Below are 19,978 nucleotides of genomic sequence, written 5' to 3'. Positions count from 1 at the left end.
GAAAAACAGAAAAAGAAAATAAAAAAGGAAAAACCAAAAATACCCCCCCCCCCCCACACACACACAATTTAAATTTTAAATTTTCAATATAAATAATAAAGCAAGGTGTGTTTCTCTGATTCTTTGATCCGTTCACCCATGTAATTATTTTCAATTTTTCTCTACTATTCAAGGTGATACTATAATTTTTTAGGCATTTCATCAAGGTGATAGTATAATAAAACTGCTGAGGGTACACTGGGCCAGATACATAGCACTGCAGGCCCAGTAGGGATTCTGGGCCAAGGGCCGTGCCGATGTGCGCGTGCTTGAATTGAAGCAGAGATTAAAAAAAGGGACGGGAGCGCCGGGATTTGATCACTGGCGTCGTGGGTGGACGGACACGCTGCAGACCAGCTCGGCTAGACTCGCCTTCAAAAAAAAAAAAAAAACTCGGCTGACTCGCGGGTGTGATTAAGGTGGTCGCCTGAAACCCATCCTCCGGTTCCGGGTGGAATTCCTCCGACGGTACCATCCTGAAACCCACTCATCAGAGGTCCGGTGTCCCCGGGTGCGAGCCAGCGAAATCTAAGCTATCGCGGATCTGAAACCGCCCCGCGATTTGCATGGCTCAGTAAACAGCGGGAGATCAGGCGATTGCGCCATTATTTCCTTAATCGTCGCTGCAAAAATCCCGGCCGCGATTCCCTCTCGCCCGCGGTTTTAAAGTATGATCTGTACTCGCTAGTCGCTATTCGATTCGCCGTGCCGGTGGAGGCTCATGGCCAGGATCAGGACGGATCGACCCCTGCGCCGGCGGCGTCAGTCGTCCCGCGGCGACGACCTGATGAGCGCCCTCCCCGACGACCTCCTGCTCCTCGTCCTGCGCCGTCTCGACACCCGCACGGCGCTCGGCACCGCTCTGCTGTCGACGCGCTGGGCCCGCCTCCACCGCGAGCTCTCCGTCCTCGACTTCCGGGTCGGCAGCATGCTCCCACCGCGCTACCACAGATTGGTCCTTCTCATTGACGATATGGACATAAAGGAACATTATCTTCGGTTCAAAAAAATGTGTGAGCTCATGCCAAAAATCAGGAGGTACGAGCGCGGTGCCATGCGCGCACTAAGCCGCTCCGTCGAGAGCTTCTTGGACGACGAGGTCGTCCGAGGAGCTCGCCGTAGCGTGAGCAGGCTGAGGCTCGAGTTCTTCATCAACCACAACCCCGGCTGCATGAACAGGCTAATCGCCAATTCCATCGACGATTGGGGGGTCAGCGACCTCGAGGCTGTGGCCAAGCCGATCTACGGATCCGAGCAATCCGTGCACAACTTCCCCGGCCACGGCCTCTGCCACGATCCTGGCGCGTCGTGCCTGCGGAGCCTCAAGCTTGTAGGCTGCGCGCTCCCGTCGCTGCACGAGTTCAGCGGACTCACCATGCTCGTCCTGCAAGACATTAAGGGATCGACGCCCAAGGCAGCCTACGAGGGCGTCTTCATCTTGTGCCCGCAGCTGCAGGTGCTGCACTTCAAGTCCTGTCAGTGCCCATGGGAGTACACGGAGCTGGTGGTGGACGCCCCCAGCTCACAGATCAGGGAGCTCGTCTTTGACAAGTGCAGGTTCGGACAGGTGCGGATGAGGGCTCTTCCTAACCTCGAGAGCCTAGCCTCACGGGGCACCGATGCCATGCTACAATTCGATCAGTCCACCTCGTTTCCCAGCCTCAGGCAATGCAACCACACCACTAGGGTCGGTCTTCGCACACGAATGGGACGGCCGCGCGAATACATTGGCCACCAGCGTGAGCTTGGCTCGTTCCTCGGGGGCACGCCCTACATAACGAACCTCGTCCTCCGGTTCACCGGACCAAGACGATGGATCGTGCCGCCACCGTCTGGCTCCTCGTCGCCCTTGTTGCCCAAGCTGAGAAACTGCTCGTCGCCGACGTGCCTTCCTCCTGGGATGTCTCGTGGCCCCGTCTCCTCCTCGAGATGGCGCCATCACTCGAGACCCTTCACGTCCACATCGCCCCTTGCAACCAGAGGGCCGGACGTGCGATACCCTGGGAGCCCACCAAGCTTCGGCGGCGTCACTTGAAAGAGTTTGTGGTGGCTGGTTTTCAGGAAACCAAGAGGCAGATTTGCTTTGTCAAGTTTGTCGTGGGAGTGTCGACGTCGTTGCGGCGTGTAGCCTTGTTCAGGAATTGGCGTGCTGAGGACAAGGGGCACTGGGACTGGGAGATGGTGACGGAACAGCACTCATGGACCGACAGGAAGAAGAACGCTACACAGAAAAAGATTATGGATGGAGTTTCTTCCTCCCACCCTCCTGCGCAATTTGTGTTTGGCTGATCCCTTCCTATAGTTTTTTGGATCAGTTTTCTATTTAATTCAACGTATTTTGTACTCTTGGCCAATCCGCTGGCGGTGCTGTGCACTTGTAGCAATGATATTGTTATCTCTCTATATACTCGCCCCGTTGCAAAATAAGTGTCTCGAGTTTAGTGTAAATTTATACTAGAGCTAGCACAAAGTTAAGACACTTATTTTGGGACGGAGGGAGTATACTACTTAAAAAAAAGTAAGGTTCTCATTTCACTTCTTTTTCGTCTAATCTTCCTTATATATGTCCCACTTTTTTCTTCTTTTTGATTTTTTCTCTCATCTTTGATTTTTCTCCCATCCATTCTCCCTAAAGTAGAATTAATTGTCTCATGTTTTATTAACTATAAAAAACACATTTTGTTTGGTAAGTAATTAAATTCTTACCAAAAAAGTGCATAACAATAAAATGGCCGGTAAATCATGGCGACTTGATAAGATTTTATAGTGTATCAATATAATAATAGACGCGCAGTCACGAGATAATCTACTAGAATGTTTATATTTCCGTTGTAGTGCACGGGCAATTGTCTAGTTAGACTAAGAAAGATAATATTGTTATCATATTCATCAAAAATACATTGGTCGGACAATAATATTATCGCATACGTGTAGAAAAGAAAAACGTTTAGAGCTCCTCCGGTTATATTCTCTACCATCAATCTTATGTGCTTTCACCCCCCCTCCCCTCTCTCTGTTTTTTATTTTTTTTCTCTTCCACCTCTGATTCTTCTATCGGTTCTCTCAGAAAACTGTATCAATTGCATCAACTCTTATTGACTTATCAAATATATTTTTCTTTGGTAACCACGAATAAATGCTTACCAAGTAAGGGTTGACAAATAAAATCCTATTTTTGCACAATCACACCAATATGGCTCAGTATATCACGGCTAGCCGACTAGAATATTTATCCACTAGTTGCAACACATGAGCAACAGATAATATTGTTATCATATTCATCAAAAATACATTGGTCGGACAATAATATTATCGCATACGTGTAGAAAAGAAAAACGTTTAGAGCTCCTCCGGTTATATTCTCTACCATCAATCTTATGTGCTTTCACCCCCCCCCCCCCCCTCTCTCTGTTTTTTATTTTTTTTCTCTTCCACCTCTGATTCTTCTATCGGTTCTCTCAGAAAACTGTATCAATTGCATCAACTCTTATTGACTTATCAAATATATTTTTCTTTGGTAACCACGAATAAATGCTTACCAAGTAAGGGTTGACAAATAAAATCCTATTTTTGCACAATCACACCAATATGGCTCAGTATATCACGGCTAGCCGACTAGAATATTTACCCACTAGTTGCAACACATGAGCAATCTTCACTCCCCCCCCCCCCCCCCCCTCAATCTTGAAGGCAGGGTGAGCCCTGGCCTGTCTTTTTAATCTGGATTTTCTCTGAAGATTTGGTGTGGATTTGGCTCAATAACAAAAGATGGCCAGTGAGCAAAGCTATTGCCATGGCATTCGCCCATTCTTAGTTTTGTCTCTGTTGGCTAACTTCATGTGGAGTTGTGTTTGTTTGTGACTGTATCTTTTCTAAAAACCATGTGCAAAGCATCACACATGTTTGCGTTTTTAAAATCATGTGCAAGGATAGGCCACATCATACATACACATCCTTTGTAAAAATTATGTGCAAAGCATTGCACGTATTTGTCGTTCTTAAAACATGTGCGATGACAGGCTACATCACACATACACATCTTTTGTAAAATATGTGTGCACATCACACACGATTGCATTTTTAAAACTGTGTGTTATATTACGACATCACAAACGCTTTTTTTTCCTGAACTATGTGCAATGTTACATCACACACCGATTTTTTTCTAGCGTGTGTGATAGGTGGGGCTTAATTACATCATTCTGCACTAGTGGCATATGAAATCTAGTCATTCATTTCATTTGGTAGTTATATGTATTTTGGTTTCAAATTCTCATATTGTTAGTCCAAATACTAACATTTCATACAACCCAATCTCATTAAATAATCACAAACAATTTCCACAGCAACACAAAGGTTTCATCTCTAATTAATGTAATCAAGTAACATTTTTAACATCTTAATATTCTGTTAATAAAGAAAAATAATAATTATTACATCAATATTTTCTTAACACATAAATATTTGTTTGTCACGAGAGAAATATTTTTCCCCGAGCGATGAACATTTCAGTTTATTAGAAACGTTTTTGTAATATTTTTTTATTAACTAAATACATTTGTATAGATGAATATTCTTATTTATCCACATTATACATAGTTTTAACATATTATGAAGATCTTTTCATCCAGAATATTAAAAAAATCCAAAAAAGTGTGATAGTATTGAGCTGACCCATACATGGACAACCAGAGAGGCTGCACTTTTTAGTCGCAGTCCGCAGTCAAAGCAGTTCTTCAGAGGGTACAATCAGAAACCGGCCCTCTTTCGATTCCGTTCTCCGAATTGCCATAGGAGGCGGGATCCAAGCCGATTTATATCGGCCCGGGCGGACATCGTGGGAGTCCATCTGTTTTTAGACGAGATTGGCAACTCCCAGCGTACATCTGGCGTACACTCATCCCCGGCGACCGGTTGCCAGACCATCCGTCTTCGCCCTTGGCAAGTCCTCCATTGACATGGTGGTCAGTTCCTCCTGATCCTCTTCCTTGTACGACATCACCTGCATTTTTTTTAACTAGTACTCCTAGGTAGGTAGGAACCATAATCAAACTCCCTCCGACTAAAATCTGTATGACTAAAATTGAGTTTTTTTTCTTTTGGAAAAGTATAAAAATTGTATAATCAAAATTGAGTCCTTTTATGGGTAAGTATAAAATTGTAGTCACTCCGTCCCAAAATAAGTGTCGCTGACTTAAGTGCAATTAAATTTGCGTCTTTTTTGTGTGTAAGTATAAAAATTGCGTCTTTCTGTGTGTAAGTGTTACAAATTTTGTGTCTTTCTATTGGAAAGTGTTAAATTTGTATAATCAAAATTGCATCTTTATGCGCAGAAGCATAAAAAATATACACGCAAAGTCGCGTCTTTCCATTGGAAAGTGTTAACACTGCATCATTGTTTGTGGGAAATATCAGAATTGCATCTGTGACGAGGCTAATAAGAAATCAACTCTGATTTCTTTATATATGAAATATGTAGGAGGACAATGAAGATGATAGGCTCAGCATTTTGCCTGATGATGTTTTGCTCAACATTGTTGAGCGACTTGATATTGCTGACGCCGCAAGAACCACCATCCTCTCCAGACGTTGGAAGCAGATCCCTGCAATGCTGTCAAAAGTTGTTATAATGGCTGGTTCTTTTGAGCCCAAGCACACTGCAAGCAAGTTGACTTTAGATGATATAATTCGGTTCAACACCACCGTGCTGGAAGCAACCAGGAGCATACTGGAAAGGAGGGCTGGAACTTTATACACCATTCACCTGTTGCGCATGCAATTCTACTTGGGAGATGAGTCCATTTTCATTGGCCAGGCTGTTGCCAACACCATAGCAACACAAAAGGTTGCTTCAATTGAGTTTACAATCTTGACGAAGGTGCGTAAAAATTGTACCAATGATGACCTACTCACATATGGGAGGCAGTTCATGTCATTCTTTGATTCGTGTCCAAACACATTTGGTTGTCTTGCACGCCTCACGCTAGAGAATTTGAGGTTAGGAGAATCAGACTTCCCCAAAATTTTCAGTATATGCAAGCAACCGGAGTTCCTCATCCTCTACGACTGTGACATGGGTATTCAGTCTTCGCTGGAAGTGGAACACCCACAACTAAGTGAACTAGCGATTGTCTGTGGCTGTTTTAAAAGGGTTCATCTGAAGTGGGCACCAAAACTCACAATACTGAAATTCAATTTTAGATCTCAAGATGACCCCTTCTGTCTTGGCTATGTCCCACTGCTCCAGACTGTGAGCATCATCAATACTGCTTTCTCCTGGCACAAGATGCTCAAGTTAAGCGAGTTGCTTGGTAAAACTGCCATAAGCAACCTACATTTGAACTCCAAAAGCGAAAAGGTTAGTGAAGGTCCTCAATGTCGTCGGTGATTTGTGTATGTTTGGCTGGTATGTCGTGGGGAGGTTGTAATAATTATCTTTGTTTAACATAATTCTGGATTATCCCTCTTTTGCAGATTTGGGTCAAACCGGAAGGTCGAAGACAATTGTTACCGGTGTTCCACAAACTTAGAATTGTGAATTTGCTTAACATATCTGCAGAATGTGATCTGACTTGGACAATGTTCTTACTCCAAGGTGCACCCAACCTTAAGGAACTACGCATCTTGGTAAATTCCTGTACCGATTCTCATTTTTCAAGTTCAAACTTTCTGTGAGTCATTAGGATATTTTTTTTACCTGACTGAATGCAGGTGCTGGATCATTTATGTGAAATGGTAACAGGGGAGTTGAGGAAGATGTGTCCATTTAGCGAGGAGAAGGACAAGGGACTACAGTGGGAACCATTTGCATCCGATTTAAAGCACCACAACCTTGCTAAGCTCAGTATCTATGGGAATTTTCAAGCAGAAGACAAGTTCGTGAGCTATGCCAGAAGTGTCATGGAAGCAGCAGTGAATTTGGAGGAGATAAAACTATATAAGAGTCCAGTGTGTCGGAAGTGCAAGCACATGCTTCAGGAGTGGACACTGGAGGAGAAGTCATCGCTTAGCTACAAAATCAACAACGGGATGCCCTCGCTAGTCCGGATTCACTTCCCGAGTTTAGGGCAAGTCTTATAAACAATAATGCTCGTGGGCTGCAAGCTGCAGTTGACAGAAACTGTTGTATGCATGGATTGATTGTTGCTGTTGAACCTTTTCAGTTATGTGTATTGTTAAGATGGTACGAGTCGAGGAGGGTAAGGTGTATTGTCAAGTATTTTATCCAATGGAAACTGTGGTTATTTCTTATTCGTGATAAATTCATGCACCTTGTTTTCATTGTGAAATGAATTGTCCCTAATCGCAATGGATTTAATATCGACAAGATAATCGCAATGGATTTTAATATCGACAAGAACAAATGAGGAAATAAGCAGTTATTAGGGCACTAACACTGCATCGACTATTAGAGCATCTTCAATAGATGATGTATATTTTGATGCTCCAAACCGGTGATGTTTATACATCATAAAAAAAATGCTTTTTACATCTCCGACAAAGGCTCAACTCTAACAGATAGTCCAAAACCGGAGGTGTAAAAGAGCAACTCCAACATATGGTCCACAACGAAGATGTAAAATTCTGAAAACGACCAACTACTACTTCATCTCAACATAGTTCAAACATCAAATTCAAACATAGTTCAAACTGGTAAAAATGCTTTTTACCTGACTGAATGCAGGTGCGGGATCATTTATGTGAAATGATAACAGGGGAGCGGAGGAAGATGTGTCCATTTAGCGAGCAGAAGGACAAAGGATTACAGTGGGAACCGTCTGCAACCGACTTAAAGCACCACAACCTTGCTAAGCTCAGTATCTATGGGAGGTTTCAAGCAGAAGACAAATTCGTGAGCTATGCCAGAAGTATCATGGAAGCAGCAGTGAATTTGGAGGAGATAAAACTATATAAGAGTCCAGTGTGTTGGAAGTGCAAGCACCTGCTGCAGGAGTGGACATTGGAGGAGAAGTCATATCTTAGCTACAAAATCAACAAAGGGATGCCCTCGCTAGTCCGGATTCACTTTCCGAGTTTAGGGCAAGTCCTATCTTAGAAACAATAATGCTCGTGGGCTGCAAGCTGCAAGCTGCGGTTGACAGAAACTGTTTTGTATACATGGATTGTTCGTCACCGTTGAACCTTTTCAGTTATGTGTGTACTCTCACCATTATAAGTATTTTGTCCAATGGAAATTGTGGTTACTATTTCTTATTCATGATAAATTAATGCACCTTGTTTTCATTTGTGAAATAAATTGTACTAAGCGGGACATGCCCTTTGTAGAGATGTGGGATGGCATCATGTCCCTAATCGCAATGGATTTAATAACGCCAAGAACAAATGAGGAAATAAGCAGCTTTAGGGCACTAACAATGCATCGACTATTAGCATGTTTAGAGATAACTATCACAATGCGTTGATTACATTGTATCTTTGTTGTACGCAAAGAAGTTTTCATTTAATATACTTAGGGGCCATATTTGCTTTTCAATATTGTGGCCTAGCCATGGCATGAACTAACCAAAATCCAGGTTTTTAAACACACAAAGATGGACATATCAGTTTAAAATTTAACAGTGTTCATACAAAAGTACCGAGACATTATCAAAAGAGTATATTACTATCTTTCAGGCTTCATGTATCACTTCTAGGCCACAATATTCTCTTCTAGTGATACATATCCGCGTTGCTTTTTGTTGTGCGCCCCCCCCCCCCCCCCCCCCGTGCCCCCCCCCCCCCCCACACACACACACTTATTGCTGTGGTACACCACTGACAAAACTTTGAGAGCATAACATATTCATTTATTCAAATAGAGTTTTTTTTATTTTCGGAATATCAAACATGAGTTCTGATTGTTGAATATTGCATTGTAGTGTGCTCGGCAGAAAGTTATATTTTATTACACAGTAGACCAAGGAAGAAACCGAACCCTTATCTGATCATCACTGATGTCCAACAACAAATTAACGGTAGAAGCAGAAGAAATGATACAAACGTAGCATTAGTAAGCCGACCAAGTAGGGATAGGGTGAGGTACGTGCAAAAGTTATTGTAAGCTGAGAGGATTAGGGAGAACTGGGTCATATATACACTTACAGGACGGCCAGGGAGATCATGGGTGATCCACTACTAGGATCGTGCGCCACCATCTCTGCAGGAGGGCGCCACGATCACACGCACGCGCTACACCGTATGCCAGAGGCGATACACACACACATGCGGTATACAAGTACAGTATAGTCTAACACCCCCCATCAGTCGTGATGTCGTCGGCGGCGATGCAAAGACTGAATCGGAACTCCGAGGAAACGTCCGACGGCAGTCCTTTGGTCATGATGTCGGCGAGTTGTTGACGCGTGGGGATGTGAAGAACACGTCGCGGACGAAGAGGATGTCCAGCTCCACGTGCTTGGTCCGTCGATGATGCACTGGGTTGGCCGACAAGTAGACAGCAGGCACATTGTCGCAGTACACCAGTGTCGCCTTGGTCACCGAAGCGAAGAGCTCGCCAAGGAGCTGACGGAGCTAGATGCACTCAGCGACGGCGTTGGCGACACCGCGGTATTCTGCCTCGGCACTGGACCGCGAGACGGTTGCTTGGCGCTTGGAGGACCAGGAGACGAGTGCGTCGCCGAGGGACACAAAAGTCAGACGTAGAGCGGCGGGTGTCGGGGCAGCCGGCCCAGCCAGCGTCGGTGAACGCGCGGAGGTTCAGGGTGCTCGAGGCGCGGAGATGAAGGCCGAGAGCGCAGGTGCCACGCACATACCGGAGCACGTGCTTGACGAGCGCGAGACGACACTCGCGCGGGTCATGCATGTGGAGGCATATCTGCTGGACGGCGTAGGCAATCTCGGGCCGCGTGATGGTGAGGTATTGTAGGGCGCCGACGATGCTCCGGTAGGCGGACGGGTCGGTACGGCCCGTCGGCCGGCTGAAGCTTGCTCTTCGTGTCAATTGGTGTTGGCGAGGGGAGGCAAGTGTCCATGCCGGCACGATCCAGGAGCTCTTCAGCATATTGGTGCTGGGACAGGAAGAACCCAGCCGAGGTGTGAATGTGGATCCCGAGGAAGAAGTGGAGGGAGCCCAAGTCCTTCATCGCGAACTCGCTAGTGAGACGCTTGATGACACGGTGGAGCACGGCCTGCCAGGACGCGGTGAGCACGATGTCGTCGACGTAGAGGAGGAGGAACGCCGTGTCATCGCCGTGCCGGAAGGTGAAGAGCGAGGAGTCCGAGCGCGTGGCTATGAAGCCAATGGAGCGGATGAAGCCGGCGAAGCGAAGGAACCAGGCATGAGGTGCTTGCTTCAGCCCGTACAAGGAATTGGAGAGGCGGCAGACGTGTTCTGGCTTGGCGGGGTTGACGAAGCCGGCAGGCTGCAGGCAGTAGACTTCCTCCTCCAAGGTGCCATGGAGGAAGGCGTTGGACATGTCGAGCTGGTGCACGGGCCAGCCATGCGACGCGGCCAGGGTGAGCACCGTGCGGACTGTCGCCGGCTTGACGATGGGGGAGAACATTTTGCCATAGTCGATGCCGGCGCGCTGATAGAACCCACGCACAACCCAACATGCTTTGTAGCGGGTGAGGGAACCGCTGGCGTCGTTTTTATGCTTGAAGATCCATTTCCCAATGATCAAGTTAGCACAGGGGGACGCGACACTAGCTCCCACGTACGGTTGCGGACGAGTGCGTCATACTCATCTTGTATGGCGGCGAGTCAGTGCGGGTCGCGAACGGTAGCACAGACGGAGCTGGGAACCGGCGAGACCGACGAGGACGTCGAGGAAGCAGTTAGCGAGGCAGACGTCGAGGCGGTGGCCGCGTCGTAGTAGCGCGGGTTGGGGCGAAAGATGCCGCGTTGAGCCCGCGTGACCATGGGAGCCAGAGGCGCGATGGGCGGTGCGCGCGGCACCGGCGGCACGGTGCTATTGATGGAGACGCCGACACACCCAGTGGAGGAGGACACATGAGTGCTCGACGAAGACAAGGCCGAGCTGCCCGTTGAGGAGTGCGCGACGAGGCTGGTGCTACGCAAGGGCATCGGGCGGTGAAGATGAGCCGGTCGTGGAAGAGCCGACGGTGGAGCTTGAATGCGTCGAGGGCGCACTAGGAGCGGGCAACGCTGAGGCGTCTGATGAGGATCCAACGCCCGCGTTTGAGCCAGGTAAAAGTGCAGGCACAACACGACTCCTGATCACGAGCGGGACCTGCAAGACAGGAGACGAAGCGGGCGATGCAGGCGACATGGGCGAAGGAGCAGGTGGTGTCGTTGAGAAGGGAAACACTGTTTCACGGAAGAGTACATGGCGGGAAGTTAGTATGCGGCGCAAGACAAGATCAAAGCAGCGAAAACCACGGTGATCGGAGGGATATCTGAGGAAGACGGAGGCGATTGACCGAGGTTCAAGCTTGTGGCGAGTAGTAGCAGGGATATTCGGATAGCACGAGCACCCAAAGACACGCAACTGGGAGTAGTCCGGGCGACACCAAGCAGAAGCTCATGCGGAGTGCAAGGCGCCGAGGCGCGGCATGGCCGGCGGTTGATGAGGTAGGTGGAGGTGTTCAGAGCCTCAGCCCAGAATCATGGCGGCATCGATGCATGGCAGAGCAGCGAGCGGACCCCATTGTTGATTGTGCGAAGCACGTGTTCAGCCTTCCCATTCTGCTGGCTCGTGTACGGACAGGTGAGACAGAAATGAGTTCCATGGCGGGCAAGCAAGGCATGCACGGCAGCGCTATCGAACTCGCGCCCATTGTCGGTCTGAAGCGCAAGGATGGGAAGCTGGAACTTGGTCTGAACATATGCAAAGAAATCAGTAAGGACGGAGAGAGTTTCAGACTTGTGTTTCAGATGAAATGTCCAGATGTAGTGACTGAAATCATCGAGCACAACTAAGTAAAATTGATAGCCTGAGATGATTACAATGGGAGCTATCCATACATCAAGATGTAAAAGATGGAAAGGGAAAAAGCTAGTGGTGCTAGATGACTGAAACGGGAGTCTGGAGTGTTTGCCCAAGCGACAGGCATGGCAGACGAGCGGCTCGCGACTGAACTCCAGGTGGAGATCATCAACGATGGCGCGAAGCGAGGCAGCACCGGGATGCCCAAGGCGTTGGTGCCACAGCTCGGTCATAGCGATGCCGGCAAAGATGCACGAGGAGGGGAGTGTGGGCCGCACCATAGGGTAGAGGTCACCGTCGGAATCACATCGAAGAATTACCACCCTGGTTCGAAGGTCCTTAACAGAAAAGCCACTCGCGTCAAATTCAATAGAGATGGGATAATCACGACAAAGTTGTCGAACAGAAAGCAGATTTTTGACAAGAGAGGGAGAACGAGAACATTGTGAAGAGGAATAGGGGATGTGCAGGTGATCAGCGAGCCAGCACCAACATGGGTGATGGGCAGGCGCTCGCCGCTGCCAATGATGATGCAAGCATTAGTAGAGGATGGGCGAGCAGAGAGAAGATTACCGGGCGAGGAGGTCATGTGGGACGCAGCGCCAGAGTCGAGGTACCACTCCGGTGCGCTCCCAGAGGATGAAGGGCCGGTCGAGGCGTTGCGGAGGGCGGCCTGCAGCGAGGCCATGTCCCAGGTTTGGTGGGGAGTCGTGGACAAGCTCACTCCAGGGCTGCCGAAACCAGGAGAGGTGGCAACATACCCAGGAGGAGGAGCGCCGTAGACGTACGACGGGGGCGGAGGTGGTGACGGAGCCACAAACATGGCCTACTAGTGCGGCGTGCCAGGCCATGGGCTGAGCCCGCCAGCACCAGGCGTGTGCCAGGCCATCGGCCGGACCTGAACCAGGCCAGTCCATGAGTTGGCACCGGGTGCCGGCGCGGGGTACGTCGGAGGACGGGGAGCCGAAGGAGATGGCGAAGGAGGCCCGCAACCGCTGTTGCTGCGTCCACGGCGACGTTGGCGCCCGCGCCCCTAGTTGGTGTTGCTTGGCAGGGTCGCGGGTGGCGTCGAGGAACTGTCGTGGCCCGCGACGAGGGCGTGCACAGACTGCTCGCGAGCAGACTGCTCGGCGCGGTGCTCTTCAAGTAGGAGGAAGGAGCGCACCTGCAGGAAAGATAGGAGCAGGACCTGTGAAGTGATGTGCGGGATGGCGGAGTGGTACTGCCGGTTCAAGCCGCGGAGGAGGTTGAAGACCTGCCGTGGTTCGGTCACCGTTTGCACGAGGTCCCGAAGCTGATCGGTGAACTACTTGAGCTTGGTGCAGTACGCCATGACCGTCATGTCGCCCTGAACAACGGCATGGTACTCGGTGTCGAGGTAGACGACACGAGCGAGCTGGTTGTCATGGAAGATCCTGTCGACGGCTGCCCAGACGGTGAGCGTGGTGTCGTCCGGCTGCATGACGGCGTCGAGGTGCTCTAGCGAGATGGTGGTGTAGAGCCAGTGCACCACGACGTGGTCCGCCATATCCCACTCTGGATCGCCGTGACGATGAACGGCCGCGGAGTCGACGTGGTTGCGGAGGCCGAACATGCCGACGATGGTGTCGAAGTGGCGACGCCACTGCGTGTAGTTGCCGGCGAGGAGGTCGAGGGTGACAGGAACATGAAGGCAAATGTCAACCGTCTGCAGTATGGAGGACGGGACAGAGGGCGCAGGTGGTGTAGAAGGAGGTTGGGCAAGGCGCATCGGAGCAGGGAGAGCGGGAGGTGGTGGTGTAGCCGTGCCCGCAGCGACGGCAGTTGCGTCGGCAGGAGGTGGTGGTGGTGGTGGTGGTGCATCGACCAAGGGAGCGGCGTGGAGGACGCTGTCAACGCCGTGCTGAGAGGAGCGAGGAGAGACGACGGGGTTATCGTCCATGGCGGCGGAAGCAGGATCGGCGACCGACGCAAATGGATTGAGCTGGTCGGGGGAGTCTGATACCATGTAAACCGAGAGGATTAGGGAGAACTGTTCATCACATTCGATTATGCTCTAGGCTGGGTCATATATACACTTACATGATGGCAGCCCAGGGAGATCATGGGTGCTCCACTACTAGGGATCGTGGGCCACCATCTCTACAGGAGGGCGCCACGATCACATGCACACGGTACACCATATGTGAGAGGCGATACACACACATGCGGTATACAGATACAGTATGGAAAAAAATTATATGAGACCAGGTCTCACGGTTAGCATCTAATCACAAAGCATCTAATCTCTTCCCCTCTTGATTTCAAGTGGGGGGTGGGGTAGATGCTCTGTGATTTGTGAATGCCACGTGTCATCCATTAGAATGGGTCTCACCTGCTAAGAGCATTACTAGTAGAACCCTCAAACCCTCAAACCCTTATAAATAACTGCTTTTTTGCAGTTTGCGAGCAAAAAATCGCGTAGACTAGAACCCCTTAACCCTCAAACCCTTAAATTTTTTTAAGGGTCCAACCCTCAAACCATGTCCCAACCTTTATGAGAAAGCGCTACAAAACATCCTTCTCGCGGGTTATCTTCTACTCAAGCAAGCTCTCTCCTATTCTTCATCCACCAACTAGCAGGAACATAAGAGCACAAGAGGGTCATCATCTTCTGAAACGATTGGCTTTCGATCTGCTTTCCAAGAGGTGGTTTCTGACATGACCAGAAAGAGTGGAATTCTTGTTAGGATTGGCATGTCAAGTTGCTTTCTCGGACCCTAACATAAACCACCTTATCCTCACTCAGATTGTTCTTTTGGACTGAGCAGAAGCACGACCTCTATCTGACGTTTTCTCTATCCCTTCTAATCACTCAATGGCATTTCCATCTCTCGATTCAATCAATCAAGTAAGTAAGGGTTGGGGAGCAAAACCTACCCCAACCCTCACTTGGCGGTTATCCTCGCGCCAACTCCCGCGCCCGCGCCCACGCCCGCGTCCGCCGCTGCTAGTCGCCCCCGCTGCCGCCGGCCGCCCCGTCGACCTCCCGCGCGCCCGCGCCCGCCCAGCCCCCAGCCACCGGCCTCTCCTCCACCTCCTCCCGGCCGTGGCCGCGCTCGCCCCGCCCCGGCCGTCGCCATCCGTCCCGCCGCCCGCACCGCCCGCCGCCCCGCCGGCTTCTACTCCCGCGCGCCCGCCCGCTGCCTCGCCGGCTTCTACTCCCGTACGCCTGCCCGTCGCCTCCGGCTCCCTCCCCCGGCCTCTCCTCCTCCCACGCCCTCCGCCTCAACCCGCCGCCACCGCCCTTCGGCCCGTGCCCGCTCCCACACCCTCCGCCTCCCGCCCCCGCGCCCTCCGCCTCCGCCTCCCACCCCCTGGCCACTGCCCTCCGCCCCGCCATCCGCCCTCCGCCCCCGCGCTGCCCTCCGGCTGTCATGCACGAGGTGCTCGACGGTATGCCCGCAACGACAATATCGTTCATGGGGAATATTCCGTTATAAGGGTTGGGTTTGAGGGTTCTAATCTTTGCCCCTGTTTTTCAACCCGTAAAAGTGCACAAAAAGACCATTTTGGACCCTTAAAACGCTAGTGAGGGTTTGAGGGTTTGAGGGTTCTACTAATAATGCTCTAATCCATGAGACCTGGTCTCATAGAATTCTTTTCCGTACAGTATAGTCTAACGGTTATTCTTCATCTGCCACAACAAACAAATTTATACACTACGCAAAATAATAATAATACAAATAGGTAAAACCAACCTGGAAGACTGCACTTGCCAGAATACATTTATCTTCAATTAAGCTATAACAGGGATCAAAATGTTCTGAGCGCAACTGGAACATGATTCCTCCCCTTTTCTTTGTGGCGAATAACATGATTCCTGCCTAACTACCACAATACCTCCAAAGCTCACCACTGAGAGCTGTGATGAACAAAATTCTCAATGCTTACCACACTATGACAAGAACTACTTGCAAAGCTCACCACTTATCGGCCTGTAAGTAACTAAAGTGGAGGCTTCTTCATATTTTTCCTACAACGTAGGACAAATGAAAGGAAATGCTAGTCATATGGAAGAGTTGGGCACCAGAAAAATTCAGATTTGTTCTTTGGACTGCTGCGCTATTCTTAACTGCCCATGCTCTCTTGCGTCGGGGCTGGAGAAACATTACTGCTGCCCCCTTTGTCACTGAAACCTTGAGATGCCATCCCATCTACTCGTTGAGTGCAACTGGTCGCAGCAGGTATGGACTACCCTGGCAATGCAGGCGAAGATGCTCACTCTTCACATGTCTACTCTCAATGTTTCGCCTCTCACGTATGGGTGACATGAACGACATCCTGTATGATATGGACAAGTGCAATGGTATATGTTTATCAGTATAGGATGTCTGCTTTTCGTGCTTTAATTAAAAACTGCGGCTTCTTTGACATTGGCTATAATAGTCCGGCGTACAGTTGGCGCAATAGGCAACACAATGCAAATCCTATTTATCAACGTTTGGATCGATGTTTGGTTAATCCTGATTGGTGTGCTTGCTATCCAAACACGAAAGTGCTTAATTTACCTATCATTCTTAGTGATCACGTGCCTATCTTGATCTCTACTGATGGTCGATTTGCTAAGCCAAAGCAATTGTTGAAGTTTGAGAATTGGTGGTTATTGGAGAAAGATTTTCATGCCCATGCAAAGGCAGCCTGGAACAACACCAGGAATACCTCTTTTTCTGCCAAGTCTTCATCTCTTGCAGGTTCGTTGAAGAGATGGTGCAAAAAGAAGAAGCCTATTCAACAGGAATTACATGAATTGGAAGAGCAAATCAAGCGGATTCAATTGCAGCCACCCCATATCTAGGATCGTGCATTAGAAAGCTCTCTCATTATCAGGTATGAGCAAAACCTTTCCAAGCTAAACCAACACTACAAGCAAAGGGCCAAGAAAAGTTGGGCTAAAGATGGTGATAGGAACACGAGGTTCTTTCGACAAGCTGTATTAAAATGGAGGAGGAATACTATATTTTCTATTAAGGATGAGCACGATGTTGTTCACTTTAAGCCTAACCTTATAGCTAATATTTTTATCAATTATTTCAGGTTTATATTTTCCTCCCCTAACATGAATACTTGTAGAAGACCTTACATTGTATTGCAACCTGTGTCTCAATCAATTGATCCAACTTATTCCATTCCAGACAAGAATGAGATCTTGCAAATTCTTAAAGATATGAAGCTTAATGCGTCACCTGGCCCAGATGGTTTCAATGTGGAATTTTACCTGGCAACATGGGATTGGATTGGAGATGATGTCACTGCCTTGGTTACCAATTTTTATCACACATGTATCTTACCCCCTCACATTGGTGACACTAACATTGCTCTCACCCCTAAAAAGCTTGTCCCCCAAGTCCCTAGTGATTATAGACCTATTAGTCTTTGTAATGTTATCTATAAGATCATTGCTAAATCTTTGGCCAATAGACTCAAAGCCCATCTACCTGATTATATTGACCCTGCTTAGCAAGCTTTTATTCACGGTCGTAGAATTAGCGACAACATCATTATTTCCCAAAAAATCACTCACTCCTTTGCTCTTAAGTCTTGGAATCACAATGCTTTTATGCTTAAAATTGATCTTCAAAAGCTTTTGATCATATTGAATGGAATTTCATTGTTTCCGCTCTTGAACGTAAAGGTTTGCATGCTCATTTCATTCATTTAATTTATGCATGCATCTCCTCGCCTTCGTTCTCAGTCATTATCAATGGTCAGCCAACTCATAGATTTAGAAGTAATAGGGGTAATAGGGGTATTAGACAAGGATGTCCTATGCCCCCCCTATCTTTTTGTGCTTGCCATTAATGAACTTTCTCTTACTCTCAATGATGCCATGGCCGTTAACCACCTTCAAGGTATTTTGCTTGGGCCAAATTGCCCCCCTGTCCACTCTTTGCTCTTTGCAGATGACCTTCTGGTATGTGGCCAAGCTAATTTGCAGGAAGCTAGTATGATTGCTCACATCATCCATCATTTATGTGCTCTCTCAGGTGAAATTCTGAATTGATCTAAGTCGGCAATATTGTCTAGTGCTCATGTTAATCAAACGGCCATTGATGATATTAAGAGCATTTTCCCTGTTCCTTCCATGGATGACAATTTTATTCATTTGGGCCACCCTTTAATTCTTCCTGCCAAAAATAGAGTTTCTGCTTACAACTTTGTCCTTGATAGATTCATGGCTTGGCTTCCTACCTATAGGCTAACATGCTTTCCCATGCAGCTAGGTTAGAACTTATTTGGTTTGTTTTTTCTTCCATTCCGGTCTATTACATGGCAAATATTTTGTTTAGCAAAAAGTTTATTTCCAAACTCATTTCTATTATCAGACTTTTTGGTGGATATGAATTAAGGAAGACAATTCTTCGAAAGGTCTTTGCCTGCAGGCATGGAAGGATATATGCACTTCTAAGGAGGAGGGAGGTTTGGGTATAAGAAATCTTCAAGCCATGAACCAAGGTCTTATTCTTGCCTCTACATGGAGACTTGCTAATGCTCCCAACTCACATTTGTCTCTTGTACTCAAGTCTAAGTATTTTCCGGATACATCCATATGGACTACTACTTCTAGCCCTCCAACATCAGCTTTCTGGTCATCTATTCCTAGAAAACACGTGTAAATCTAGGGGCATTCCTATAAAAGAAACACATGTAGCTCACAACGCGCGTCCAGCGCCTGCAGCCACTGACATGTGGCCGAGCGACGCGCTAGCATGCCACGCGGGCACTTGATATGGCGGCATACGTCCAGAGGCACTGTATTTGAACGCCCAGACAAGTTGCAGCATCACTTCTGTGTATTTTTCAAGTTTAGGCATAAAAATGACCGCGTCGGATAAATTAGGGCACTTGTAGTGTATTTAACTCTTAATATTTTCTACCATCAATCTTATGTACTTCTCTCTCTCTCTCTCTATTATTTCTCTTCCACCTCTAATTCTTCTACCCGTTTATCTCAAAATCGTATCAACTGTCCCATCTCTTATTGACTTATCATATTATTTTTTCTTTGCTAACCACAAATAAATGCTTACCAAATAAGGGTTATCAAATAAAATCTTATTTCTACGCAACCAGACTAATAAAGCTCGGTCTATCACGGCTAACCGACTAGAGTATTATTCACCGGTTGCAAGGCATGGGCAATCTCCACTTATATTTTCTCCCTTCAATCTTGAAGGCAGAGCGAGCCATGGTCCTTCTTTTTGTATAGATTTTCTCTGAAGGTTTGGTGTGGATTTGGCCCAGTAACAAAAGATGGCCCAGTGAGCAAAGTTATTGCCATGCCATTCGCCCATTCTTAGTTTTGTCACTGTTGGCTAACTTCTTGTGGAGTTGTGTTTGTTCGTGAGAATATCTTTTGTAAAAAATCATGTGCAAAGCATCACAAACGTTTAAAATCGTGTGCAATGATAGACCTGCAACCACTCTTTTTTTTTGAGGGATAGACCTGCAACCACTCTGGGTTAAAGAAAGTGGAGACACACCCCTCCCCCCAAAAAAGCAATTTAAACACCGTTTGTTTTAATGCACGCCAGCCCCGTAACACAATTCCGTAACAAAAAGCTCGTAAGTCTAGCATTACTCTGGTATGCTTCCGTACGAGTTACTGGTCATGGCTGTGTTTTCGTTCAACTGATTGGATAAAACAGACGAAGAAGAAGACTAATATGTTTTTAATGTAATTTTATTTTGTACTGATCGTTTCACGTTCAGTTGTCCTGGCCTTTGTTTTCCTCGATATTAATCAGATATAAGATGCCCTTTGGATGTCTTTATTTAAAATAAAAAAATATTGTGTAAACCAAGAGTGTGAAAATCCTTATTGATTATATTATTTTATCAAAATTACAACCACTACAGGAATCAGGCAATTTTCCGTCAGGCAATAACAGACGGCAAAGACTGGTATACAGACGACAAAGAGTTTGCCGTCAACCAGCTGACGGCAAAGTGTGACGGCAAAGACAAAGTCGGCAAAGGGTACTTTGCCGTCAGCTTTTCATCGGGCAGAT

At 47.8% G+C, this 19,978-nt stretch overlaps 1 protein-coding gene and 1 pseudogene across 1 annotated transcript; both read left to right on the top strand.

Moving 5' to 3' along the window:
• The first annotated feature begins 566 nt into the window (after window positions 1–566).
• On the top strand, window positions 567–2,530 carry LOC123134581 (uncharacterized; annotated as a pseudogene).
• Window positions 2,531–4,757: 2,227 nt separating this feature from the next.
• On the top strand, window positions 4,758–7,250 carry LOC123134580 (uncharacterized). Its single transcript, XM_044553805.1, has 4 exons — window positions 4,758–5,003; window positions 5,519–6,397; window positions 6,514–6,666; window positions 6,751–7,250. Exons 1-4 carry the CDS (start codon window positions 4,998–5,000, stop codon window positions 7,117–7,119), a joined length of 1,407 nt encoding a protein of 468 aa, XP_044409740.1. The 5' UTR covers window positions 4,758–4,997; the 3' UTR covers window positions 7,120–7,250.
• The last annotated feature ends 12,728 nt before the right edge of the window (window positions 7,251–19,978 follow it).

This window comes from Triticum aestivum, chromosome 6B (genome assembly GCF_018294505.1).
Source record: "Triticum aestivum cultivar Chinese Spring chromosome 6B, IWGSC CS RefSeq v2.1, whole genome shotgun sequence".
NCBI lineage: Eukaryota > Viridiplantae > Streptophyta > Magnoliopsida > Poales > Poaceae > Triticum > Triticum aestivum.
Note: the sequence above shows the minus strand (reverse complement) of the source record. Positions and strands in the feature narration are given on the sequence as shown.

Bases quoted from the DNA above. Each gene is read 5' to 3' on its own strand.
- LOC123134580 (XM_044553805.1), top strand. The intron at 6,398-6,513 runs GTTAGTGAAGGT...CCTCTTTTGCAG, and splicing joins TGAACTCCAAAAGCGAAAAG to ATTTGGGTCAAACCGGAAGG. The intron at 6,667-6,750 runs GTAAATTCCTGT...GACTGAATGCAG, and splicing joins TTAAGGAACTACGCATCTTG to GTGCTGGATCATTTATGTGA.